This window comes from Uloborus diversus, chromosome 1 (assembly GCF_026930045.1).
Source record: "Uloborus diversus isolate 005 chromosome 1, Udiv.v.3.1, whole genome shotgun sequence".
In the NCBI taxonomy this organism is placed as follows: Eukaryota; Metazoa; Arthropoda; class Arachnida; order Araneae; family Uloboridae; genus Uloborus; species Uloborus diversus.
Window position 1 is genome coordinate 218064272 of NC_072731.1, and position 27948 is coordinate 218092219.

The 27948-nt window shown below is 31.9% G+C and overlaps 1 protein-coding gene across 1 annotated transcript; it reads right to left on the bottom strand.

Annotated features, from left to right (window-relative positions):
- LOC129224883 (glutamyl-tRNA(Gln) amidotransferase subunit B, mitochondrial-like) lies at nucleotides 1–27764 on the bottom strand. The gene is made up of 12 exons (XM_054859430.1): nucleotides 27599–27764; nucleotides 24222–24402; nucleotides 23134–23247; nucleotides 21649–21845; nucleotides 19329–19450; nucleotides 19096–19209; nucleotides 18927–19011; nucleotides 14415–14637; nucleotides 12598–12728; nucleotides 2475–2598; nucleotides 2286–2375; nucleotides 1–211 (listed from the first exon to the last, which is right to left on the bottom strand). The coding sequence occupies exons 1-12, from the start codon at nucleotides 27637–27639 to the stop codon at nucleotides 53–55; spliced, it is 1581 nt and encodes a 526-aa protein (XP_054715405.1). The 5' UTR covers nucleotides 27640–27764; the 3' UTR covers nucleotides 1–52.
- Nucleotides 27765–27948: the final 184 nt, after the last annotated feature.

The window sequence follows — 27948 nt, forward strand, 5'->3', positions numbered from 1 at the left end:
TTAAAGATAAAAATTTATTTATTTACTATTTACATTCCTCTCAACAGAGTTGTCAAGAGTCCTTTTTCTCCAAAGAATCATCACAAAAAATAAGTTCTATAAATACTGCTTCAGCATGCCTAATGGATGCTCTGTTGTGTACTTTTTCATTCAGTCCTTGTAATAAAGATGTCATGTACCTTTTCTTTCTTGTATTTCGATACTTCTTTACCTAAAGAGTATGAATTAACAGTTTGAAATATAATACAATTTCGAAGTAAAACTATTTTTAGTGATTAATTGAGAGGGAGCAGAAAGCCATTACAATGCATTTTCTTCTTTCAGGAATTTCACAATTTAAAAGGTATGACCCTTTGGCAAACATCTTATTATAAGCACTTGTATGCGGACTAGAAGCTTTTGATATAAAAAAAAAGGAATCGGGATGGAAAGCAGTCGTAATTGTTATTAAATGTCTTACCATAAACAAATTAATTTTTCTATCTACTTTTATCATACAGCAAAAAATACTTCAGAATGTTTAAAAAAAAAAAAAAAAAAAACAAGAAAAATATGTGCAATGAAATTCATGGAAATAATTATAAAACAGTTTAACTCCATTTTGTAGACTAATGCAGGGATTTGTGGTATTTTTTTGCCTGTTCTCTTTACATCAGTAATTCCAACACTTGGAAAAATATCTTACTTGTCTGCTAATTGGACGCAATGCAAAGGAAATAAGGACTACAAAACAAAAAGTAGAAAGTACAAGGGACTCACAAATAACTTTTTCTTTCACAAGATGCAGAGAGATGCAAAAAAACTACAGCAAACTTCGTTGAAAAAATTTTAAACACTTTTATAGTTTTACACAATATTGAATCAATTAACAAAAGCACTTTTATACTTATGCTAAGATCAACAAAAAAGATTTAAAGTACTTCTGTATTTTACCACTTAAAAACACATTTCCTTAACACATTCCTTTTTAAATCTATTTCCTTAACTTTCAAACAACTTTCCTTTTCTTTAAAAGTTCTCACTTATAAAAAAATAAAAAATAAAATAAAAAGCTGTCAAAAACTTAGAACAGTCAAAACTGAATAGGATTGGTAATTGGCTTTTTACAGATAAGTTCTTTCAATTAACTTTAGTTTTATTAAAAATAAAAACTTACATCATCGAGATAGGACTAAATACATACCAAGTTAAAAAATTCTTTATCCTAAAGCATTTAGTAAACTTTTTTTTTTTTTTCCCCATAATATGGTTATGCAAAATTGTGTACTCCACTTGATACATCTTTGGAATGAAGATTTTTATTTATGCTTGTCAACAATAAAACATAAGTATCCCCCTACCCCACCATCAGCAAATATCTTAAATTATCAGACGCATACATTTCTTAAGGTGCAATAATTCAATCAGTTAATCTAGGCTGCTCAAAAACTAATCATTACAAAAGTTCCAAAAAAAAAATCAATTTGAAATTAACAAAATAGAGGTAAAACATAATGCACATAACTTCAAGACACAATGAATACTGAATACACACAATGTTTGTTTTGAATAAATATGTGCACATAAATGAAAAAGTTCAAAAATTAATGCGTCTTTGAAAGAGACAAATAAGTAATTCAAAATTTTCCTCATGAAAACCATGAAAGAAATTGCAAATAGTGTTACACGTTTGGTGAAACTTCAAACTTTCTTTAAATGACGACACAGTTCTTGAGAAAACACAGGAGATTTATTTACAAGTATGTACAAGAAATATCCTTACCAACTGCTAAATTAACCATAGCAATTAGGCAAATATCAATTAACCCCGTAAACTCAACAGTCTCACACATATTCATATCAAAATATGCAAAAACACAACGCAAAGGCTAATACACACTTCCAGCCGAACGCTGAAAATGAGACGCCACAGTTAGAAAACAAACAAAATGACTCCTCCATTCACAGACGGGCCCGGCGTTTTATACCCAGCAAAGAAATATTTAGAAAATCCTACAAAGTTCTACAAATTTCTCATATTTTCTTTTTATTCCATTCACAAATCTTATTGTTCAGAAATGGGGGGAACTGTATACTTCATTCGAATGTAAAGGGGTTGTATATTCATTACAAGAAACTATTTACAGGTTAAGTTACTACCAACAATAATTTTTAGATGAAGAATAATGGAATAAATGCAAAATTTAGCCAGATTACAAAAAAATAATCATAAAAATAATTACTATTTTCAGAATTTGTAACAATAGAAAAGGTCTAAATAAAAATGATAAACATGAGGAACATACCATTTTTGGGCGGGCAAGCATTATTTCTTTGCAGAATTTCTCTAATTCTTCTTTGTCACTAATTAGGTACCAGTTGTATTTTTCAACAATCTGAAACAGATTTTTAAAAATATAAATATTTTAATGAATAAACTTTTTAATATAAATAATTTAGTGCGTTGCATATCAAACAAATCTTTTAAGCCTTACTTCTGCTGCAGATCTTTGGTCACCATTAAATAACATGTCCAAAACATCAGAAGCAGTTGCATCAGATATAATGCTTTGTGTAGCAAGCTCTACAATACCTGCAATCTGCTTCCCACTAACGTGGCTGTAAAACAAAATACCATATGCTTACACAGAAGTAATTAAAATTTATGACTTTATAACAATTTCAACAGCAGAAATTCAAATTTAGTAACATTATAACAACCTTTTAAAGAGATTTATTAACTTGTGCAAATGTCAATAAAATTATTTTCTATTCTAAAATAAATATGCAAGGAAAAATTTCAAGGTTTCAAATTCAAAGTGATAGCATTAAAGAAACTCGATGAGAGATACAAAAATAATTATATAGCTACAATAATATAATAACTTCATGACTAATAAATGTATATATGAGGCAGTGAGAAGCAAAGGGATGTAAGTGGGCATTTTAAAGTTTAGAGTGAAACACGTTTAAAGATAACAGCCTAGGTAGGCTTTCATTGATTTTTTTTTCTAAATCATGCTGTACAGCAGCACCTACCAGGGCTACTAGTACAATCTCTTGCCCCAAGACAGAGGAGAGGTTCACCTACCATTTGTACTGGTTATCTCTAAATTTTTAATTTTGCCACGTGCATCCCTTTGCTTATCACTGCCTCATATGTGTGCTTGTGGCTACTGTAATTGCTGAACACAAATATGTACTTTTAGTCTTTTATTATCAATAGCTTCATAAGCTTTTAACCCATTCTTTGCCCCGGCCGATACAGGATCGGCCGCGCAGTTTGTGTTAATACTGCCCTGGTCAATTCAGGCTCGTCGCAAGAAAATGGTTCCTAACTGCCTTCGACGAACCTGTGTCGTCAAGGCGTTTCTAGCAGTTTTTGCTTCGGCTGAATATGTGTCGGCGATCCTTCCAGGGGCAGAACTCTGTTATTGCGCTTCTCTGTTGGGTTCTGGTGCTTTTAGGGGAGCGGTAATCAAGCTCTTTTTCTTAGACAAAAGGGATGTAACTTATAGTATTTCACGAAACTAGTTGTAATTTATTTTATTTTACTAAGATATTAATCTTTCAAGTACTCCTGGATGGGACACGTATAATGCTTCAAATAATCAGGCACTTTATTTTTATCTTTTCGTGGAAGCTTTGTTTCTTAGCATTCTGGCATTTGAACTCCTGATGAATAAGTGTGAAAATATTTCCTTACACATTTAACAATATTTCTATACCTGAATAAAGCAAATAAACAGAAATATTTTTTTCTTGTTATCAAAAATCCACCTTCTTACACAAGCATCCTTCACTAAATTGTTCATAATCCTCAAATTTTATAATTTATTTTACACAATATTTTTTTTAAATTATCTTACACATCTTAATTTTGTACGAGTATGTTTTTTTTTTTAAACTATAACGTGTTTACTACGCTTTTTATTTATTTGTATAATATTATTATTTTTTACTAGCAAAAATACCCGGCGTTGCCTGGATCAGTAATAATTATTAGAAAAAAATCGTTACTTGCTTTTGTTTTCTGTTTTAAGTGAATGAATTTAAAACACATCTTTTTGACGTGATTAAAAATCGAGTTTCTTCCTTACCCATAAAACTAAAATAGCAATAAGTATAAAGAACAAAGTAGTATTGATTTAGAAACGAAAGCACTATATTTAAGCATATACAAATTTAAAAAACATGAAATTAATCTTCTCATGTTTAAAAAGATTAATCTGTTGATACTTTTTTTAAACATGGAGTCTAAAACCTTCTCTGTATGGCTAATGAAGTACGAAGTGATTAAAAAAAGTAGCTGCGCTCGTAATCGCCTTATACTTGCTTTAGTTATTTCGGGAAATTTCAATCATTGTGGCTCTTGGTGCGATTTTACCGAATTTGCGAAAGTCGTTTCGGGGTACCTTCGATGATGCTCCCCCATTCTTTCCTTACTTTGTAAAACGATATGATATTAATTTTCGTTACAGGGATATCGTCGCCAGATGCTGAGATTTTTGGTCACCATAAAATGGCGCTAAACAGTTTCATCCGAAATGTTACCAAAATAAGTAATAAAATTTGGTGATTGTTTGAAATTGTGCAAAAAGGAAAATTAATGGAAGTTTTTGTGCTGTTTATGGATTTGCCTCAGGGTTGGCAAAAACCCGGGTTTTTTTAAAAAAGCCCATGGACCCAGGGTTTTTTGGGTTTTTTTAAATAAAACCCAAAAAAAAACCCAACTAAAGTTGGGTTTTTTATAAGAAATGTGGGTTTTTTTTGTCTTTTTTTAGGGAAAATGTGGGGTACTTGTAGAATATTGGAGTGTAAGTATATGGACAAAGTGCAAAAATTGTCTTCGGGTAAAAAAAGCTGGAAAACTAGTTGAAATTCAGCGTTTTCTGGAGAAAAATATAAAAGACGAAAAAACCCAAGAATGGTGAAGTTTCAGATTTTTTAATTTTCATCATTACCAACAGTTAAGGTAAAGTTACTTCTCGAGTGATAAAATCTATTGTACGTTTTTAATTACTACATTTTTTTTTTGCATCTTACTTAATACATTTTACTTAAATGTATTTTATTTTGTTATGTAAAACTACTGTAGAACCTCAAGTAGTTTGAATCCCTTTTTACTGAATTCCAGCTTAATCAAGATATTTCTTTGAACTTTATGTTGCATGTTTTTCTATTTCTATGTACAGAGTAAGAAATATTAAACTTTTTCGTAAGATAATGAAAATACTGTACCTGTTCTGTTTTCTGTCGACCATTTGAAAAATCTGTTTATTTCTAAAAAATATACCTTGTGTTTATTCGAGATTTGTGACGTGTTGGTTAGCAGAAAATAATTCACATGAAAGCCTTTTAACTAGATTAGTTTCCTCTGTACAATTTACAAATATTGAGAAAATCAGACTGACAGGACTTGGTCAATATAATTTGAGTTATTTATTGACCAGTTAAAGAAAAAAGTTAAATACATTTATTTAAAATCTGAAGTATTTTTTTAATGCCGTTAAGAGTTAAGAAGTACTATTCAAGTTCAAAATTCATTTTTTATGTTCATTGTCTGTGGTGAAGAACAAATAAAAAAGAAGTTTAAATTGTAAAAGTATTTAAATTAATTAATTTTTTTAAAAACTTCTCAGAAAATTTAAAAAAACCCAAAAGTGGATTAAATAATGGGTTTTTTTAAATGGGTTTTTTCAAAAAAACCCATTGGGTCCAACCCAATTGGGTCCAATTCGGCCAACCCTGATTTGCCTAATTTAGTTGCTGGATTATTTAACACAGTAAAAAAAGTATTTTGAAAATTCTTTGATTGGCGATATTTTGTTTACATGGTGAAAGCTGAGAAACATTATGACGTAGTCTTCGGCTTCAAAAACAGCAACGTTGAAAAAACTGCCAAATGCATCAGCTACGGAAATCTTTCTGCAAAAATTTTGGCGATCTGCTGGTTGATTGGATAATGAGTAAGTGTTCAATCAGCATAAATAATAATAAAAACCATTAATTACATTAAAGTTCCGTTTAAATGGAAAATCATCAGCCAAATCATGTATTAATTGCCAATCTTGTGCAAAAATCTTACTTCAAGATTTGACTTGAAAAAAGCCTTGAACAATCACAAAAAGCAAAGAAAATCAACAATACAACAATTGTCGCTATCGGCAGGGAGTTGAGATGATACACTAAATACTGTATTGAGTTGAGGAAAGCCTTCGAACATGGATCTAAAAAGCTCATAACTCGTTTTTTATTCTACTTAGAAATTTCGAACAGGTGCCATCTTCAGTAGAAAAATCAGAGCTTTCGATGGACATATAATGTAAATATGTGCAAGTATTTTTTCATCCCAATATTAGAGAATTTATACAAAAATTGTGTTTTATTGCCCCCTAAGGGGGTTTTGCCCCCCATAACGGGACAAAAACTACCCTATGTGTTATTCTGATGCATAAGCTATATTATTGTAAAGTTTCATCAAAATCCGTTCAGTATTTTTTGCGTGAAAGAGTAACAAACATCCATACATCCATACATCCATACAGACAAACCTTCGCATATATAATATTAGTAAGATTATTTATTTATTTTTAAATTGTGATATTTTCAAACTTAAATTTTAACTTTTTGCGGCATCCTTTGATGAATTTTTAGCGATACAGTTTTGAATATTTTTAATTTCACAAACAAAAATTATGACGACCGCATTGATTATACCTAATAGTTGACCATGCAAAACATAAAATATATACTACAGTACAAATGAAATGATAATATCTTGAGTTCTTTTTGCTTACTCATACAAAACGAAACATTCCTTTTCTCCCTTTCTTTTTCAAATTTTATTTATTGTTTTAAAATAGCTCCAATGTTTTAATTGCACCTTCTTTTATGAGATTTTAAAAATAGAAATAAAATATTTGGTTTCTTTTCAATAATCAAGTTGCCTTAATTAGTAAATAATCCTATGAAACTAACTAAAATTTATCCAAATATGTTTTAAAAAAAGAAAAACAATCCGACTCGATTTCAAGCAAGATTTTCTTTTTTTTTTTTTTTTCTTTCTCCTGAAGACATGTTCTCAAATACAAGCAGTAAAGCTTGCTTTGAAATTCCCTTCTGATTCAAACTGTTTTGTTGTAAGAAAATAATGTGGAAGGGTTGACCACAAGACACCAAGGGGGACACCTCCTTAGGGAATCCACCCAGGCAGTCTCTGTTATTCCTCTCTCAGCTGGGGGCTTTTAGTTGCATGCACAAAAGTATCCTTTAGGGAAATAGGGGATTAGCCGCAAGTTTTGATCTTTTGTAATCATTTATCTTTAAAATACTTCCCACGCTTGAGCAACTGATATCTGGACACTCAGAAGGGATTTAAAAGTCATCGCAATTACGATAAAAGAACCGAAAAGCAAAGAGATGTCTCTGTGTTTATTGGTCGTTTTGAAGAGTCACAATGTATCAAAAGGCACCGAAGAATATTTTTTATCCTTTTAGAAAATCGTTCCCACAGTTAAAGCGTTTTTGTCCATTCTCACCAGCGTTTTGTCCATTCGCCCTTGCTCACAGGTTGGATCGATCAGTCAATTGTTTGAAGAATGTTTTGTTGAGCCCTTTTGAGAGATAGATCATCTTACATTTAACAGTTTTGATTTCTTAAGTGTATAAAAAGAAAAAAAAATGATATACTGAGATAAAAGCAAAAAGAAAAATAAATCAATAAAATAATTAGTGTTATGAAAATAATTGCTTTTCATACTATCCTCTATTGTTTATTATTTTCCCGTTATGTACTGTGTAAATTTAATGAATATTTCAGCACATATTAACAACCTTGTATTTATTGCACTATTTAATTCAGTGCCAAAAAACTAATAAAGCGAAGCGATTTTCGAATGCAAGCTGAACAGCAAAAACAACATTAAAATCCCGATAGCAAAATGGGGAAAAAAGCGCTATTACAACGTAGCAAAAAGCAACTCCGTTGGTTATCTGCGGCATGCGCGTTAAGGGGTTTCCGGCTGATCATGGAATGGGTTAATACCATTTCTTTACATTTTTACTGTCACTCTCCTATGATTTTATTTTTATTCATTATAAAAGTCACCAAAGACAGGTATAAAGTCTCAAAACTTTTCTATTGTGACATATTACTACAAATCAAATTACAGCAACTTAAAAAGTAATTTAGATGTCTCCACCCAGTTTGCAAAATTTTTAAGCAAGAGTTCATAATTGGCAATTAACAGTTTCTGAAATTTTCAAGGTACTATTCTGAGCGGAAAGATGAGGAGCAGTAACAGGAAATTTTTCATTTTTCAGCATTTTTGTCATTTATTGTACTTTAGCTCTATAGTGCAAGCTTGCTTATTTGGCTTCTGCTTAAAATATAGCTAAAAAACGTCAAATTCCAACATTTCCCTGTTGTTAGTATGGACCCCAAAACATGTTTCTTCAAATCCTCACCTCAAAAACTCATTATTGCAGACACTCCCGTTTATTTTCTCACAACAGAATTTGCGCTTTTCTCCCAGCGTAAAATACCTAAGTACTTCAGCCAGATGAATGGGACTGCAAGAATAAAGTTTTTAAAAAGCAGAAACATGTGGCCTTGAATAACCAAATCAAGGTGAACATTTTCAACGATCTCTGAGTAACTTTCCGATCTCTGTGAGTAACTTAGCCCTTTGGAATCATTAACTTCTGTGTTAGAGTTTCTTTTTTTTTTTTTTGAAGGTTATCTTCAATGACAACCAACATGTATGTGTATATAATTGAATATTATTTTCATGCTTACCAGGGAAATACTTAATTGTTTCACTTTATAGGCATAACATAAGTATACTTTAATAGGTAATTTTTTTTACCAAGACAATTTACAATTCACACTGACATCCCATTCCATTCACTCAATAAATAATTCTACAAGGATACTGCTCCACTAAAATCAGATTTCAGAAGTTATGTCAGGCTTTTATTTATGTTATAATTCACATCGCTTGACATGCCAAGATAAAAACGTTGCTCAAAAAGCAACTATCCACACAAAGGAAATATGATGCAAGGTTCCATTTTAAAATACAAACCTATTTTATATTTATTTGCAAGACATACACAGAAGCACTATTTATACTTCAATTTCATAATGCAATGCTCATTACACTCATGCACAAGTGTGTTAAAATACAGGAATTTTCTGTCCAGAAAGAAGATTGCACAAAGAGAATTCATTAACTGTTGAAGTTATGTTCTGCTGATATAAATGACAGAAGAATTAAAATCTTAAGACATTTTCCGACTTTTAAACAAGGCTGGATTTTGACTTAAATTAAGTATTTTTTTGGGCATCATATCTCAAAGCTGACAATACAGTAGACCCTCGCTTTACGCGAGGTTATGTTCCGCGGAAATGCTGCGTAAATCGAAACCGCGTAAATTGAGACCAAATCGTAACGTTAAAAAGGGAATAGGTTCTGCAGATAAAAAAATACTTTATTCTAGTGATGGCTAATTGTTTAATAAGTTTAATGTGTACTTATATCGATTTTTATGCACAACATGCATAAAGAAAACATAAATTAATTTCTTGTTCTGTTTATAAAGAGGAACTGGCTATGAGTCTTTTGGCAGTCATTAAGAATTTTTCTAAATAATTCTTTGCAGAGCATTAACGCATCCATGATAATTTGCGTCATTTCCATGACAGAATTTTCCTTCAGTAACAAATCAGAAGATCATTTCTATTGTCTAGGAATGGCTTAAAATCTTCAGTGTGAACATTTTTGGTTGTGCGTCACCGATGTCGGTATCCTCGTTGGTTTTGTCCTCCTTTGTCACTCCTAAAAGCTCTTCTTCCAATGAGTTCTGAACTGTGTGAGTTTAATAACTTTACTTCTGGAAAGAGCTCTGGAACCAACTGCATAAAATGTCTCCAGTGGCTCAAGCTCAATTATTAGCCTGCCAAAATGCAGTTTATTACTTATAATCTGCAATATTTAGGAGTTTGGATTTTGGAAGAAGGGAAAATGTTATCTGTTTGCATTGCCGCATTCGCGTAAAACCGAAACTCATCCTCGTAAAATAAAATAAAGGTGTCAAATCTTAAACCACTTATAATCGAAACCGCGTAAAATAAACCCGCGTAAAACAAGGGTCTACTGTATTGAAAAAAGAAAATTAGAAAGACTTGTGTAAAATTAGGGATATTTTACATAAATAAATTTAGCAAGAAAAATTAGCTTCTAAAAAGAAATTTTAAAATTAAGTAAGGATTTCTCAAATCAAGCCTGTACAGGACCTGCAATTCAGCATTGGGAAATCCAACAGGAACCTGTATCCTACTAGATCCACCAATGAGCAAATACCTGGTAGTACATGCACCTTTCCCATTTCATGGGCACAGGATTCATTTCTATCATGTAGGAATAAACAATTGACATGTATATTTGAATTCTCCTCATTTTGTGTTGTTAACCCTGTGTGCTGTAGAACCGGCATTACACATTAGAATATGTAACCGAACCGAAATTCGAAAATTGAGTTAACTATTTTTTAATTTGAAGTGAAAAAAAGGCCTACAATTTTTAGGTTTGAAAAACAAATGTTTCAAAAAAGGCAAAAGTCTTTCCTCTTATAAGAGATAATAAATATTCTTTGCAGCAAGTAAAAATTTTAAATACGGAGAAACATCCGAAAAGTCTTAGCACATTTTTGTGGAAAATAAAAGTTTAAAAAGAAAAAAAAATGAAACAAACATGTTTCAAAAAAGAACAAACACATACAATCTTAATACTCGTGTATAAAAAGGTTTTGTTTTCTTGACAGCAGTCATGTTATCACAAGGGTTTCTTTCCAAAATTCTAATCACTGAAAACTCCCTTTGTTTTTCTTTTTGGCGGGGGGGGGGGGGGTGGAACTTAGGTGTTTTTATTCAAATTTGGGAGATACTTACTTCATTAAGGTATTCAAGAGAAAGCGTCACAAAGCGTCATGTCTTAAATATTTTCAGTAAATTTTGGTTTAATTACTTCAACTACAAGATGTCAGTGAAATTAAATTTAATTAATTTTAATTTTCCAGAAACAAACTGCATGAAAGTGATTATTTTATTGCATGATTAACTCAGTGCACATTTATTTTCAAAATGGCACAGCTGACATTATACTAGCAGTTTTTAAACAGTCAATAATATAAGAAAATCGGTCAACAGTCAATAATATAAGAAATAATTAAATAAGTAAAATTGGTTCCCAAAGATTTTTTGCTTTTTGTTTAGGTACTAAGCAAGAGATATTCTGTAAGTGACCACTCCATAGCCAAAGCTCAGGTAGAATTTCAAGAAAATACCAAACAAGGTTTCAGCATCCATAGGCTGCAGTTTCACCTTTATTTTAGGCTTGTCAGAGTAGAGTAGCCATAAGAGTTGAGGACAAAAGAATTGAGTACAGTTGAGTCCCGACTTACGCGAAGGATGCGTTCCAAGGCCCTTCGCGTAAGTTGAAATTTCGCGTTGTGGAAAGTGGTATGTGTAAAAACTTTTATAAGCATACCTATACGATTAAAAACACGTAAACACCACCTCAAACTGTTAAAAACCATTTCTTAACTATACATTACTGTTTCTTAAATAAAAAATTGAATTATATTTATTGTATTTTTTTATAAAAAAAAGTTTTATTTAACATAAAAAACTGCTACGATGCACAAAATCAATGATCAGTGGGAAAGGAAGAAGTAAAATAAACCACTACGATACGTACATGATGTAGTAAGAAAAACAAATGCACTATAGTTGTTGAAACTTTCTCCTTTTCCTTCTATCTTCAAACTTTAAACGAAACAGCGCTCTTAGGTGTCATTACATTTCATTAACTTTCCCATATAGAATAAGAAAAATAAATGTTAAATGAGGAGTATAGAGTTATTTGTATAAGCGATGTTCAGACTAGTATGGTGTGGGAATTTCCGCTCTCAGTGATGCCAAAAGGATGAAGGTCCATTCACGAAAAAACCGCGATTCCCCTCGGAAAATTTTTGTGTTGCAGGTGAAGAATTTGCATTAGGAATAAAAACATTTTACCAGGGAAAAAATCGCGTTATAGCCATTTCGCGTAAGTTGGATCGCGTTGTAGCGAGAGTTGACTGTATTGAGTACAAAGAAAATGAGTATATCTTCATAATCAAAAACTTTTCATCTCCACTAGTGAGCTGAAATATTTTTAGCTACCAGTGTAAATTTATACTCAGTTTTTTATAAGATTTTCTGCCTTCAGCTATGTTATGTCCAGTCTGAACAGACATATTTAAAATAAGAGTGAAACTGCAGTCTCTGCATACTATAACAAGCCGTTCAGTATTTGCTTGCAAAAAGTACATCATTTCATTTAGGGTAATGTAAATTTCTTACTTTGTTCTTAAACCTTCCATCACAAAAAAACATCTTTTTTTTAAGTAGTCTTTTATTAAATCTTCTGAAATAAAGTTTTCATAAAACACAATAATATATTGAAATACGCATTAAATATAGCCTTTAGTTGTTTAAATTTAAAGATTCCTCTTCCTGTGAAAAAAAATAACAATATATTATTCTATAAATGGAGTAATGTAATACATTACCAATTTTTAAATGTGAGTTTCCTGATGTTCAACTGATGCTGAACATTATTCAATAGAAAATTACTGATATACATAACATCAGGGACAGTACAGGCAATTGTTTCAAACATAGATCTTAAACCATCAGTGCTCTAAAATCAAAATAAATTAAAATTAGTTGTTTTCTGGGCATATATTTAAACTAATTCAAAAAACCTTCAAAAGAAAATAACATTTGAAACTTTCATAATCAATATATACTATACAGTCAGACCCCGATTTAATGAATCTATCAGGACCGAAACTTTTATACGTTAAATCAGGATTATTTGTAATATCGAGGTGAAAAAAAATAATTTAAAAATAGCACTTACCTTATATAAAAGCCCTAATAAGCAACTGCTCAAAAATATCCTTTTCTTCAAAAATAGACACTTTTTATTCAGCATGTTGGGATTTATTACACACTACTTAATTTGAAATTTTAAAGTACTGAGTATAGATGTTTCACAATGTCCTTGATACTTACTCGAAATAGTTCTCTTTCGACTTTATGGGGAGAAAAAAATACTGTCATTTGTTGCCTTCTGCATGACATAATTACGTTTTGGAAGTTTCCAGGCCAAGTAAAGCATTTGAAAAAGTAAGTTTTAATGGAAGTTTCACTATTGCTTTCTGAATCAGAATCCCGACTCATTGGTTGCCCCTTCGCCCATCAAAAATTGCCGATTCCAAGAAAATTCTTTATCTGCTTTGGACAATATGGATATATCATCTGGAAAGCAATCCAATATTTCCTATCTCAAATTAATTTTTAAAAATAATAATAATAACTTTTTTCAGCTAATGAAAAAATTTGTTAATTCGGGGTTTATTATTCCGTACATAGGGAGTTTTGCCTTCATTTTAGTTGGGGGAAAAGAAAAATTTGTTAAATTGCGAAATTCGTTAAATAGAGGTTCATTAAATCAGGGCCCCACTGTATAAAGTCAAACCTCATTACCGCGACATCCGGATTTCAAGACACTCCGGATGTCACGTCACTTTTTCAAACTCCCGAACTTATGCCGTATTATTTTAATGTTAAGTGGCTCCGGATTTTACAATGGTTTTTTTTTTTTGGTGCAACTCGGGTTACGACGACACTTTGACCTGCGCAGACTAGATCAAATTTTTCTTTGCAGCTGAAAAATTTTCAGTAAAAAAATGAAAACACCTGGAAATGTTTGTTGTAGGAACTTCAGACTCAGACAAGACTTCAGACCAGGCATGACACCTCAAGAATGGTGGGGGAGGGGGGGGGCAAGTAGATAAGTTCTGAAAGTACAGGTTTCAGATTTTGACAAGATGAGGGACAATAGAAAGGAACTCAAAGCAGGTGAATTGTAATACTCGATGAGGGAAACTACAGAAGAAGAGAAAGACCATAGCTATCTGAAGCTGTAGGTGGTCACTAAAAGTTCCCATGAGAGTAAAAGAGATAAGAACTCCTCACTAGATTGAAAAGGGACACACAGCTCTAAATTGGATAAGAGAATTACAAAGGGTTTTTTCACCTTTGAAAGGTGGGGCTTAGCGGTCAAAATCTAATCAAATTGCAAACAAAAGTGAAGAATCTTAAATTGGTTTCTTTCTTGCTGATAATTTCGTAAAAAGGAGAAGAGTTAAAAATGTTATTCAAAAGTTTAGCAAACACTTATCAGAAAGTATTTTAAAATTGGGGGAAAAAAGAGTGAAGGTTTTTTTCCTGTATATATATATATATATATATATATATACATGTGTGTGTGTGTGTGTGTGTGTGTGTGTGTGTGTAATAATGTATAAAAGTCACTTACCACAAATATGTCAGCAATATTATATGGCACCTTATATTTGCTCATCAGTTCTGCTCGCTCAACAGATGGAAGCTTTGGAAGCTTTTCACGCAATTTATTAACTGATATACAATAATCATCAGTTGCATCAACATCATCACTTAGTCGTATAGGAGGGAGATTTGGTTCAGGCATAAAGCGATAATCCTGAAGTGCTTCTTTGTCTCTCATATACACAGTTTCTCTAAAGAAAGAAATTAGTCAGGGTTGTTTTTTAGAAGAAGTTTACAGATGCACAATGTACATAAATTAAATAACAGGCAAGCTAACAAACTATTAATGGGAATTTTGGTGCACATCTTCTACATCCACTCAGAGCTGATATATCTTTTTAATAAATGAGCTTTTAGTGCAACAGCAGGGTTGGATTTTGTATGGAATAAATCAGTTTCTTCCAGCACAATGGAAGAAATTATAAGAAATGAAGAAAAACTGGAAGAGACGTGGAATGATCTGGACAAAACCAACGGAAAACAAAACAGTAGTTAAAATTTCAATTTATTGAATTAGCATAAATAAATTCTATGAGTATTTATATCAAATGTAAAAAGGTGACATCAGTAACCATAGCAAGTAATATAGAGGCATCCCTGCACGCCATGCATGGATACTTTATCTGCTGTGTATTTGCTGCAAATGTGTGTACCGTTCGATAAATCATTAATTAATATCAATACTATATAAACATTGATTATCTATCCTCAAACAACATCACTGGTCCGTTTTAAATTAAACACTAAATATGGTTGTACCAAAAATTATTTACACTTTATGATTACATTAATTAAGTTATTTTAAATATAACTGTTTCATTTTAGCTCAATGATTAAACATTAAATAAAACACTTAACTGTTCAAAATGGTAAATGTAATATTAAATAACAATGTGAACATTTAATATCAAATGACAATGCAAAACAGACAAGCACATTTTTCTACTGATGTGGATTTTTTAATATATTTGAATGTTTCAAAATTTAAACTTTTTGTTAGGCAGCATTTCAATTTGCCAAGTATACAGTCTGAAAACAAATTTCATTAAACAACCCTTTAAAAAAGGCAACAAAAAAATTGTGAATTTAATTTGATCAGTTTTACTTAGTTTCCGGAACTTTATTTTCCCCTCCAAGTGTGATAAATAGAGTAAAATGTAAATGTGTGATTAAAAATTATATAAAACTTTTGAAAAAGATATAATAACAATTGTAAAAGATGTTAACCAACGGTTTGACTAATAAATAGCTAAACAATAGCTAGGCAAATGCTTTTGATTTTTTTTTAGCACACTATGATCAAAAATAGACAATTGGTGGTTCCAGGGACCACCATTTTTTTTATGGTGGTCCGAGGCAGGTTTCACTGGTCTGGGACCAGTGGACCAGCAGTAATTTCTAATGCTCATCTTCAACATATGCAGATAAATTAATGAATAAGTTCACATTGCCTTACTTTCATGGATATATGACTGAAAGCAAAAGGCATTATCGACCTACTGAATTTTTGTTGGACATAAATGTCCCTGTTGGCCACAAATAGCAAAGTTTATCTCTTTAACTTACAACAATGTAAAAGAAAAAACTGGTATTATTTCTGGTAAAGTTTCAAATAATAAATTTACTTAATAAAAATATTGTCTTTAGGTGTCAACATTGCGCCTAACCATCAATGTAACTTGACAGTATTTTCGTTCTTGAAAGTAAAGTCATGTTTTTCAGTTAAATTCATTTATCTAATCCAGATATTTCAGCTGGCCACATGAATCAGTTTTGCAAGCCGTATGTTGGGCACCACTGTTTTAGAGTATTAGAATTCCCCTATTTCAATGTTCTGTCCCCTGACAAAAGTATTGATTTTCTAAAGCCTTCATTAAATTAAGATCCGATAGATTTAATAATGATTATTTTTTTACGAGTGGTTAAAATGACCTCCGAAGCAGTTGAATTACTTTTTGAGTGGGCAAAGACACCCATATGCAAAATTTTAAGGGGGGGGGGGGGCTCAGATATTTTCCCCATAGAAACCGATTTTAGTACAGCTTAGAGTTATTAAAGTTTGAAATTTTTAGTAACTTATTCATTAATTGCTGGAGAAGAAATGTTTTTACATTTTTGCAAAGAAAAAAGTACTAAAAGCAAGGAAGTTCTAATTTCAAAGGGGGGGGGGGGACCACTCTTACCCCTTTGTGAGTGGCCGAGGCAAAATCAAGAACATGGTAATTTCACCACTACAGAATCTTTACTGAATAAAGCTGAAAGTCTGACTGGATGCAAGGGTGCCCATATAGGGGGGCAAGGGGGCTTGAGCCTCCCCTTTGAAATTAGAATTTCCTTGCATTTGGTACTTTTTTCTTAGCAAAAATGTAAAAACATTTATTCTCCAGCCATTAATGAATAAATTATTAAAAATGAAATTTTAATGACTCTAATCTGTCCTGAAATTAGTTCCCATGGAGAAAATACCCTGCTAAACCATGGGGAAAATATCTGAGCCCCCCCCCCCCCCCCTCTTAGAATTTTGTATACGGGCGCCCTTGACTGGATGTCTCTCAGGATCTCTGTGACGCACCTAGTACCTAGACTGTTCTGCCGATTTTCATTGAAATTTGGTACAAAATTAGTTTGTAACATAGGGGTGTATACCTTGTAGCGATTTTTCGATAATTCGATTTTGTTCTTTTTCTATTCCAATTTTAAGAAAAAATTTCCGAGCAAATTATCACAACGTGGAAGAGTAAATTATCAAATTATCATAACGTGGAACCCTTACATGGGCAAGCAAATGAACATAGCAAATTGGCAAGAAATTCAGTCATCCATTATTTGTAAATATACAGGCGAACCAAATGACCTTTTAATTTTCTACTACAGGCGAAACCGTGCAGATATCACTAGTTTAAAATATAAGAAGTGCTGAAAATAATGGTGAATTCAAAATTAGTGATGTCCCAGTAGTAAAATCACATTACAAAAAAAGGCGGGCGGCTGTTACAGAAGTGGATGCAACAGGATTTATTTTTGGGATTGTTCAATTTTCCAGTATTAATATATTTTACAAGCAATACTTTTAAATCACTCAAGGTTTTTAATGCTCTTTTAGCTACTGTTACTTTCTTACTGCTCAACAATTTTTTTCACGACTTTAAATAAATTTCCATGACTTTTAACAAAAATATTATCTTTCCATGACTTTTCCATGTCTGAATTCTTTTTTTTCCATGAATTTCCAGGATTTCAATGACTTAATGAACCCGGAAAGTACTACTGTTCAAAAATTTTTACAAAATTTTTCGTTCTCAGTTTTGTATTACACAAATGAAGCATGTGTGACACAGTAAGTTTTAGCCAAAATAGTTCTTCAATTATTTTGATAGTGAAATCTTTTAAATGAGCCCTGAAAACTGAAATTTCATTTAGTTGTAGGAGAGACTTTTATTCTAATCACTTCATCTAGAACTTCCAATTTTATAAAGTTATAAAACTGAATAAATATTGTCAGCCATTGATTACTTTTAATTTGAAGTTAACAGCAGAATTAAATAGTTTTAATTATAATTCGATCATATGTAATTAGCTGTTTGCTCTTATTTTCCTTGAAAGTACATTTGCTTTATCATAAAAAATTGTAACAAATGCGGTAAATTCTTAAAATAAGTTTATTTTATTTCTCCCACTTACATGAAACCTATTTCATTTAACTGGTTTCTCCAATTGTTTCTCTGCTTCGGAGGAAACTGTCAACTCTGCCATAGTAATATTAGTTAGGCTGTACCAACTTATTAACAGGCGCACTGTAGACTTGAAGCATAGGAAATTGCCCTGGGAGTCAATAATACATAACTTGGAGGAAGCCTGCACTGAAAACATTTTAAAATACAAACTGTATTGGAGCAAAATGGACCAAAAAGTTGCTGAAGTAAAAAATTTTTCTTCAAACAGATATATAAATGTATTACTTTCGGTTCTTGTTAAAATGTTTCAATATTGTTGATTATGGCAGAGTAGCATCTTCAAAGCCACTACCTAGATTTGAATTGAATGCTTAAGCAAAATGAATAGTAAGCCACAGATGAGCGATGTATATGAAGAAAATAAACTTTTATAAGAACATTTTAGGACAAAGTCAAAAGTTTGTGGCCAAAATTAAATATAATGAACCTTTCTTGTGACCTTCAGTTAGTACTGGAATTTTCCAATTGCATCTTATAATGATTTTTCTGTTTTGCTTTAACAAAAGCAGAAATACATTTCTATTCATTAATCGTATTGTACATCATTAATTTTTAAAAAGAAGGTAGATACACAAGTTTCCATAATTTCTAAAGCAAGATTTTTTTTTTGCCTTGTATTTGTTTTGTTTTGAGTCATAAAGATTCATTCACATTGGATTACATCACAGATATGAAGTACTACTTGACATGAAACTATTTGAAAACCAAACCATCCCAAATTTTTAACAGAATGAGTAATTATTTACTTTGAGTGGTAGTCAAAAGCTCTTGTTTCATTTGAAACTATGCCTCCTTTTTCTAGGATATTTATCTGCCTGCTTATTTCAAAATCTAGAAGAATTTGAACAAATGTTAAGAGTAAAAACTCAATTACATGCACTAATGAACAAGCGTTAATAGTAAAACTTTCATTACCTATTGCTTGTGCAATGAAGCGTAAACTATTGATGTTTTTAACTTCAGTTCTGACACCAAGCGATTCTCCAACTTGGTTTACTGAAATATTGGCATCAACCCGTAATGCTCCCTCTAAAAGAGAGAATTAGCAGTGAAAATTTTAAATTCAACTTATTTACAATGAAATACCTCTTAGCAACAAAATATTGAGTAATTTATTTTTAATACCAAAGAAAAGCGTATCATATCACCTTCCATTTCACAAGAACAGGTGTTTATTTTCCTTAGTATAAGCATTAGCTCTTTTACCAAAGAGGAAGCTTCAATTCCATTCCTCAAATCAGGTTCAAAAACAAGTTCCATAAGTCCAATACCTAATGAAGAAAAAACACATTTTTTTTAAATGTGCATTTTTTTAAAGCAATAGCTCTAGAGAGTACACAAAATCAAACAAAAAAGAATTTGAATTGATTATAGAACCAAAAAAAGAAAGGAAATAGTACAGTAAAGAACAAATACAGTAAACTCCTGATTAACCAGGGGGTGTTCTCTGTGTCCTAGATTATTTGCAAGTCTAAATTTTTTCTTCTTTTCTTTTTTCCCATTATCTTCCTTAAGATATGTTGGAAGTAATCGTTCTGTATTGGTTCAAAAGCATGAACTGAGCCTTTTCTTTACTGGAAGCTACTTTTGCAGCTTTCTACAGAGAGAAAACTCTTCTTTAATACACCATCAAACTTAGGAGAAAGCTTATTAAGGTCATTGAATGCTGAAAATCCACTCTCTACTCTATTTAAAGACCCACAATCTTGTTTACTGAGTCTTTACTACTTTTCTTTACATCTTGCTGTATGTGTGTCCCCATGTTTCGTATAAAATGTGTTTATTTATGTTCCGTTGTCTGAATCTCTGCTTTACACAAGATTTCAACAAGATGAAACTTATTTTTGTAATGTCAGCTGAGTTTTTGACTAAACAAATTCCATTTGAACGAGGAAAATCTTGGTAGATTATGAGGAGAAATTGGAAGATTTCGTTCATGATTCCGTGCAACTTAGCAAAATTTGTTGTTGGTGGACAAAATGACAATGAAGATAATATTATCGAGAAGATTGAATGTGACACTAATGATCCAAACTAGCATCATGTAGCCTAAAAACAAATAGTAAATAAAAACTAGGAAAGAATTTAAAGAGAGCGATGAAAATATGGTGGTAAAGTACAAAGAAGATGTGCCACAACACAGCTTTAGTTAAGTTAAAGGTCATATTCAGCATTTAGAGGAGAGAGAGAATTAAAGAGAGAAATATTTGAATCCCAAACAAGGAGAGGCCTAAATGCATAAACATAGAAATGTTTGACTAATTTTGTAAAGAAATCAACAAATTTGAAAACAGTGAATATTTTTGTTTTTCTGCAAGGAGTATGTTTGTTTTATGTGCATAAAGTGCTCAAATGCATATTTGTGGTACATGTGTGGTGTTTCTTATTTTCATAGTCACCATTGGAAGTTTACTGTTTTAATTTTAATTGCTTAATTGATATTAGAATCCTTATTATGATGTTTTCTAAGAATAACATACTTAGTATTCTAAAATTGTAAATGAATAAGGAGGACAGATGTCAGAGAAGTCAACTAGATCAAAATCAGCTGATGTGTGCATCACATGACATCCTTTTACTCCAATTTAATGTCATTTCCCCATTACTGGCAATTTTAATGTGATTCAATAGTTTACTCTCTAAATATCACCAACAGTGGCCAAATTGAAACAGATTTTTTTAAAAAAAAATCGCCACATTTGTCACCAAGTTGGCGACAAAACTTGGCGACCAAAAGAGTGGTCTGCTAGTTCTTAGTTAATTTTAATAAAGGGGATTAAAAATAAATACAGGGAGAGATCGCACGCAAGTAAGTAATACATAAAATTATGGCCAGACTAAACCTTTTGAGGACACAAACTTTATTTTATGCCCTCTCTCTCCTCTTCTTTATAAAGCAACAAAATATATTTTTTAAAGACTTGTTTTATATTACAATATAGCTCATAAAGTCAAATACAAGAAGAAAAAATGTAACCAGAAGCTTTATGTGTGAAAAATATACATCATAATAGAAGGCATAATTAAATTTAGCCTTGTTGTAACAAGACATTTCTCAACATACTCACATATGAAACATAACTTTCAATTTCAATAAAAGTGAATATAGAGTACTTGAGATTTTTTCAAAAGATCAAAATTTTAGGGAAATTTCTTCATTTCAAGATTTAAAATTTTTTCTCATGGTATAAACTTTTCAATTTTTTAAAACAACAGCAACAGATTTGGTGCCCCAAAGTTTTGGCGCACTGCATCAGTATCCTATATGCCAATGCCTTAATTTAGCTCTGCATAAAACATTAATCCATACTTATAAATCACAATCCATGATTTATGAGAATTTTGTTTTGAAAAATAATGCATCCTACCAATATAGTCAAATATCATTCCAATAAATAAATAAATAATAAATATGAGAACTATTGACAGAAACACTTCATTATATATCTGATAGAAAAAATATACTTTCCAACTCTATTTAGATCAACAAAGCTTTTTTTGTCGGCTACGTGAAAACTCCGCCCACTGTCTTGCTCTAGTTGAATTTGTTTCAAATTACATCTACATTCATAAGGCTCATCACCCTGTGATTTACTACACACTACAAAAGTAATGTATCCATTATTTGCAAGAGGATTAAACTGTTGGGTTATTTGATAGCCAGCCTGTAAAAACAAAAGTTTACATTATTTCCAAACAATTTATTCTTGAAATGATGAAATTAAGGTTAAACTTTTATAAGGTAATGCTAAGTAAAAAGTTTAGCTTCTTAAAACTTATTCCAGTTGCATCCATAACTTCAAACATAAAACCAAAGTTTCAGCAGCTTATTTTAAACTACAGGGTGTACCAAAAAGAATCGTCCGATTTTAAAAAATCATAACTATTCTGTTTTTCGAGCTAAAGGCGCCAACAACGTACTGTTGGAAAGAGGAAACTCTCAAGTTTTACGTGATTTTTTCTTGTGGGGATTTATCAAGGACTCTGTATATGTGCCTCCTCTACCAGCAACAATGGATGATCTAAGGAAGCGCATAACAACAGCAGTGGAATCCGTAACTCAGGACATGCTCGCTGTAGTGTGGGACGAGTTTCAATACCGTTTAGACATATGCCGTATATCTAAAGGTGGACATATGGAACACCTTTGAAAATGGAAGGACATATGGAAACTTTTTCAGTTTCCCTTTCATCCAAAAAAATTTGTAATTGCATATGTTTATTACTGTTCAAAATATAGACATGCCAAATCAGATGATCCTTTTTGATACACCCTGTATAATGATATTGTTAAGTCCTAATTTTATGCAATCTTATGCTTCATTTGTAAATGTACGTTTTTACTGGAAATTAAAAATAAATGTCGAAAATTCCCCAACAAATCATAATGAATCAGAAATATTGAGACATGGAATTAAATTAAAAGCAAAACAGAATTATTTTCAAGGAAATTGAGAAAGAAAGTAGAGTAGAGAGAAAGTAGATCTGATCACATAAGACGAAAACTTAAGGTTACAATTTTAAGGTCATTTAATTAATTTTCTTTACATTAATTTTAATAACTTGTTTCTGGCACAATGTAGGGAAAAATTAATATTGAATTAAGAATAAAAACATCAATACAGATAATATAATTTAAAAGGTATAAGAAATATTACTGGTATTACATCAAGATGGTCTTGATGGCCCCATTACATTATCATTTTTTAGAGCTGGTAATACTGCACAAGACTTAGGTGGAAATTTAATTTCAAAGTTGATAGCAGTTGACAAATTGAGTTCAACCATTTGTCTCTTTGCACAAAATTTATTCATTAACTTTTATAATATAACATTTATTAAATATTTTTGACACTTTTTTTACGGAGATAAAACTTTGTGATAGATGCTTTTTTATGGATATTTTCCAAAAAAAAAGATAAGAATCTTACAAAAGTGCTTGCTCAAACATACTGGTAAATCTGGATAAAAGTAGTGCTTCCTGTCAAATGTGGATCTTTTATTCACAGTGCAATTTAATGCAAGTGCAGTCAAAATTCCAGCTTCCACACAATATTTGTTCAGCACCTGAAAGCATATATCTTATTTAATTTTCAAATATTGAATAAATCAAAATTTACAATTAAACGTTTAAAATAAGAATTCAAAAGGGCAAAGTGAGTATATTGCATTTCCATTCCCTAAAAAAAAAACAGATTATGAGAAAGTTAAGGAGTTGCAAAAACTTAAAATCAACAATAAAAATTATTTGCATCGATATTTTTATGTTGTTATCTCAAAAGAATGTTTTTTGTGTGTGTGTGTGTTTTTTTTTTTTTTTTTAATACTAAATGGCAGTGATCCCAAAGAGAGTTTGCCAGGCTTTTTTTGTCCCAAGAGACGTTATGTTTTAGAACAGTTTGGACCATATGGTCTTGTGACAAGCTATGTTTGGGACGAAATTTTGATTCAATTGCTGCCATAAAGATAAGTCATTGACATAAAGATAAGTCATTGACAAAGCTTTCAAACTTGTAAACTTCTCCATATGGTGCTTCCTCCATTTCCTGTTTTAACTAACTTCTGTAATTGATTCGGATAAAACATTTAACTCAAATATAAGCCATTATAATAGTTAAATAGGATAAAGGTATCATACTATCTTGCATTTGTTTCTATAGCTCATTTAATTTTATGATGAACAGTGCAGCCTCATAGGCATTGCTAATGCAAATTGTTGTCAGCCTGACCCATTTGACCAAGGCACTTCATCATGTACTTGACATGGAGTGCAAAAAAATAAATCACCCCTCCCCCCCCTGCCTCCCCCATCAAAGATTACACAGCTAAAAAGAAATATTTTTATAAAACCCTGAAAAGGATCCAAACCTCTCTGCAACTTCTATTATGTCAGGATATTGCAATCCACTATTTAACATTTTGTTGTCAAATTGCATGCTTTGTTCTTTAAATGAAACATTTAAAGTTCAAAGATTCAGAAATTTAAAGTTTCAAAAAACATAAAAAAAATAGCTTAAAATATTAACTAAAATTATATTTACAGGCAAAGTTCCAGGAATAGCTGCATCAAAATAGGAAACTTCGGTGTTTGTTGGAGCACCAAAATTTGTACCAGCACTAGAGAACAACTTTGATTTTGCATTAATTTGTGCATGAATCTCTAATCCAACTACTGTCTCCCATTTGGAATTCGAGGTTTTGTTAGAAGATAACCTTTTAGAACTGGAGAAAAAAATACATAAATTAAATAAACTTTCAAACATTTTTAAAATATACATTACACAAAACTTCTGAGAGGATTACAAAAAATTATGCAATTAACAATATATCTAACTTGATGCAAAGTTCTTGAAAACCATTTTTTACCTGCAGGTACAATACTACAAAATAAGATTCTTATACACAAACAAAGCTTAGCTATAATAAAATGAATTAATGGAAAATCAAAGCTTGTAAGAAAATCATCATTTTTAACAAGTTCACAAACAGAATGAATTGCTGAAGCAATCTCCCTGCATTTAAGTAGGAACCTTTCCCTTTAAAAATTCTGCCATCTTTCATTCTTACAGTAATTTTTGTTTCATAGTGAGAGGAACATAATGCTTTTAAACTTAAAATTAAGTATACGGCTACCCCAAACTTCATAGGAGGGAGGAAATTCTCAATTTACTCTAGGAAACTCCCAATTTTTCTGAATGATTAGAGTATGCATAGGCACACAACCTATTGCACACAAACATACAATCAAATGAATAAGAAGAGATATTCACAACAATGTCTCAAAATTTGCCTAATCCTCAGGCAAAATTTTCCAGTTGAGGGTGCCCTGGACCAGTGCTTCTCAACCTTTTTTACTTTGCGGCACACTTAAGAAATTTCTAGATCAACGGGGCACACTGAACTCAATTTCGCAATGGTAATACAGAAATGTTTTTATCATTCACTGGTAAAAAGACGGGGGGGGGGGACTTTTTTCATATGAATAAAACAATTATAAATAACGTAGTGTATATAAATTTATTTAGAAAGTAGAAATATTTCTAATGTATTGAGGTTGATAATAAACAACAAAACTACCTATATCAGACTTTAGAGAAAATTATGTTTCATATGTTTGAAAGCATTTCTGTCAAACATGTCATTAATGTGCACACTGAAGTTAAACAATTCATTAAATAATGTTTCAAGGAAGAAGCAAGCAAGAAATTATAACCAAGCACCTAACTTCCGTTTGATTTTAATGAGACACTTGAGCCTGCCTTGAGGAGCAAAGCCGTTTGATGTTCGGCTTTATGCTGGAAACGAAGTTCTTGATCAGGCTCGTTAGAGATGATCTCTTGCTGTTTTTTATAAGTGTGAGGGTTGAGAAGCTGAGTTCGCAAAGATATGTATACTCATTTTGAACCAGCAACCAAAATTCGTCCAGAGGCACTTCACTCAACTTAAGAATACGGTCGCTCTTAAGGTCCATAAATTCTTTTCGTGCCTTCAAAGAAAGGTATTTAACTGATGCATCCGCAGATGAAGAGAATGGATTGCGAATCCAGTCATACTGTTATATGTTAGTATTCTTGAAATAGTGCTTGGATTTGTCCTGAAGTAGGTCTAAATGCTCTGCCACCCCATTCAGCAGCTTTTCTTCATTGCCATTTCCTTCATACCATGTTGATGGTCTATTTGAACATGTCCAATGAGCCATGATCTACTTCGCTCCACAGCGGAATTTTGGATTTGAACCCGTCTAGCTTGACCATACATGTAACTCAAATTCTCTTCTTGTCCTTGCATTTTCCGATTCAACTTGCTAAGGTGTTCAAAAATGTCAGCCATGTACGCTAGTTTTGCCAGCCAATATTTGTCTTGCAACTAACTGGCGTACTACATTTCGTTTTTTAAAATCAAAAACTGTCGTAACTTGTCCCTCAATTCAAAAATTGTGTGAAGTACCTTACTACATGAAAGCCAGCGAATCTCTGTATGAAGAAGAAGGGAGTGGAGATCTGTCCCCCCCCCCCCCTTCCTTCACAAAGTACAGAGAAAAGGCGAGAACTAAACGGCCTCGATTTTATGAAATTCATGATTTTCACGACTTCAGCCAAATTTGACATCAGCTCATCTGGTAAATTCTTTGCCATGACAGCTTCACAATGGAGGAAACAGTGTATGGTTTTAATTTCTATTTTGCTAAGTCTCAGAACCGAGCTTTGAGAAGCTAAGATAAAATGAAATTAGTATCGAAACTGGAACAGAGGAAAACAAAAGCTAAAGCTGGGGCTGAAATTCTGGGAGAGAGGGCATGATCCCTGCCTGGGGGAGGGGGAAATACTCCCTTTTGCAAAAGATTTAAAAAAAATTCTGCATAATTGATTTCATGGAAATTAGAAACCATTTTTAAAAACTGAAAGTAATATATTAACAAGAAGTTTTAAAGAGGTGGGGCAGCAAATCCCGCCTCTCCCCTTGTTGGGTATGTCTAATTGCACATGATCGACAGGATGAATTGAGAAGTTGCAGAACGATAGAAACACTGTTCGGTCGTAACTTTAAAACAAAATACATCAAAGCTCTTTCCTTTAATAAAACTACGAAAATACTGCGGCACACTGGGTTCCTTGTCGCGGCACACCGGTTGCGAAGCCCTGCCCAGTTTTTTTTTTTCAATTTTATAGGTCATTGCATTAATTTTACATTTTTAAGTGTTCCAGCTCTTTTATAATACCAAAAGTCGAGGAGATTATATCTAATCATGCCACATCTGTAGAGACGTAGCTTCAGAATATCTCAGACAGTTAAAAACTTCAGTTTGGCCAAACACCAACAACATATCCTGAATAATTTATAAGCACTTCTGTTGAAAATTAAAAGTGTTCTCAATATTTTCTTTTCATGTTAAAACTGAGTGCAAATTAGTATTGCTTTCCTTCAGGCATCATACTAAATATTTTACCACAATTAAAGCACAGAAACAAAGGGATGCAAGTGCTAAAATAATTTGGAGATAACTAGTATAAATGGTAGGGCAAACTTATATCTCTTCTGGGAAAAGAGTTTGTAGCCCAGTATATGTTGTACCAAAAGTTGTCTATAAGTAGTCTTAGTATTATAGGTAATAGTAGCCCAGGTAAGTACTTATTTAGAAAAACCTTTCAATGGAAGCTAAGTTATGGTTTGAACCTTGCATACATTAAACTCAAAACTCTAAAAAGATCACTAACATGCCTCTGCTTCTCCCTGCCAGTCTCAGTTAACAAATCAACATTTCATTGAAAAAAATTTCTACCTTACATGGAATAAATTACATGAAAGAACGCATAATGCTACTGAATATAATAATTGCTAGCAAGGACTCCATTTGAGCCTCCCCCCCCCCTCCCGAAACATTAACGGATCTTAAAGAATTACAAATGATTTAACAAACCTATAAAAAATTTGTTTTGGAAGTCTTTTCAAAAGTGTCATGTTTTCCAGAAATCAGCTGCACATTCTATTTTTAAATTGTAAAGTAGAACTTGAATAAAATAGGAAACAAATTTTAGCAGTCATATGTAATTTAAGCAAAAAACCACATTCATGGTTTGTTTACAAACCGGTGTTCAGCAGGAATTGAAAAAAAGCCGAAGATATTTTGGCGAATTTGTCCACTGCTGGCGCTTTTTTAACCAATAAAAATTGTCCTTACGGTAGCATAATATGTTGTCATGGTAACGATCAACTTTTAGCGCCAATGGACACCAATCAGAATTTAGAGAGCCTACAACGATTGGTTGA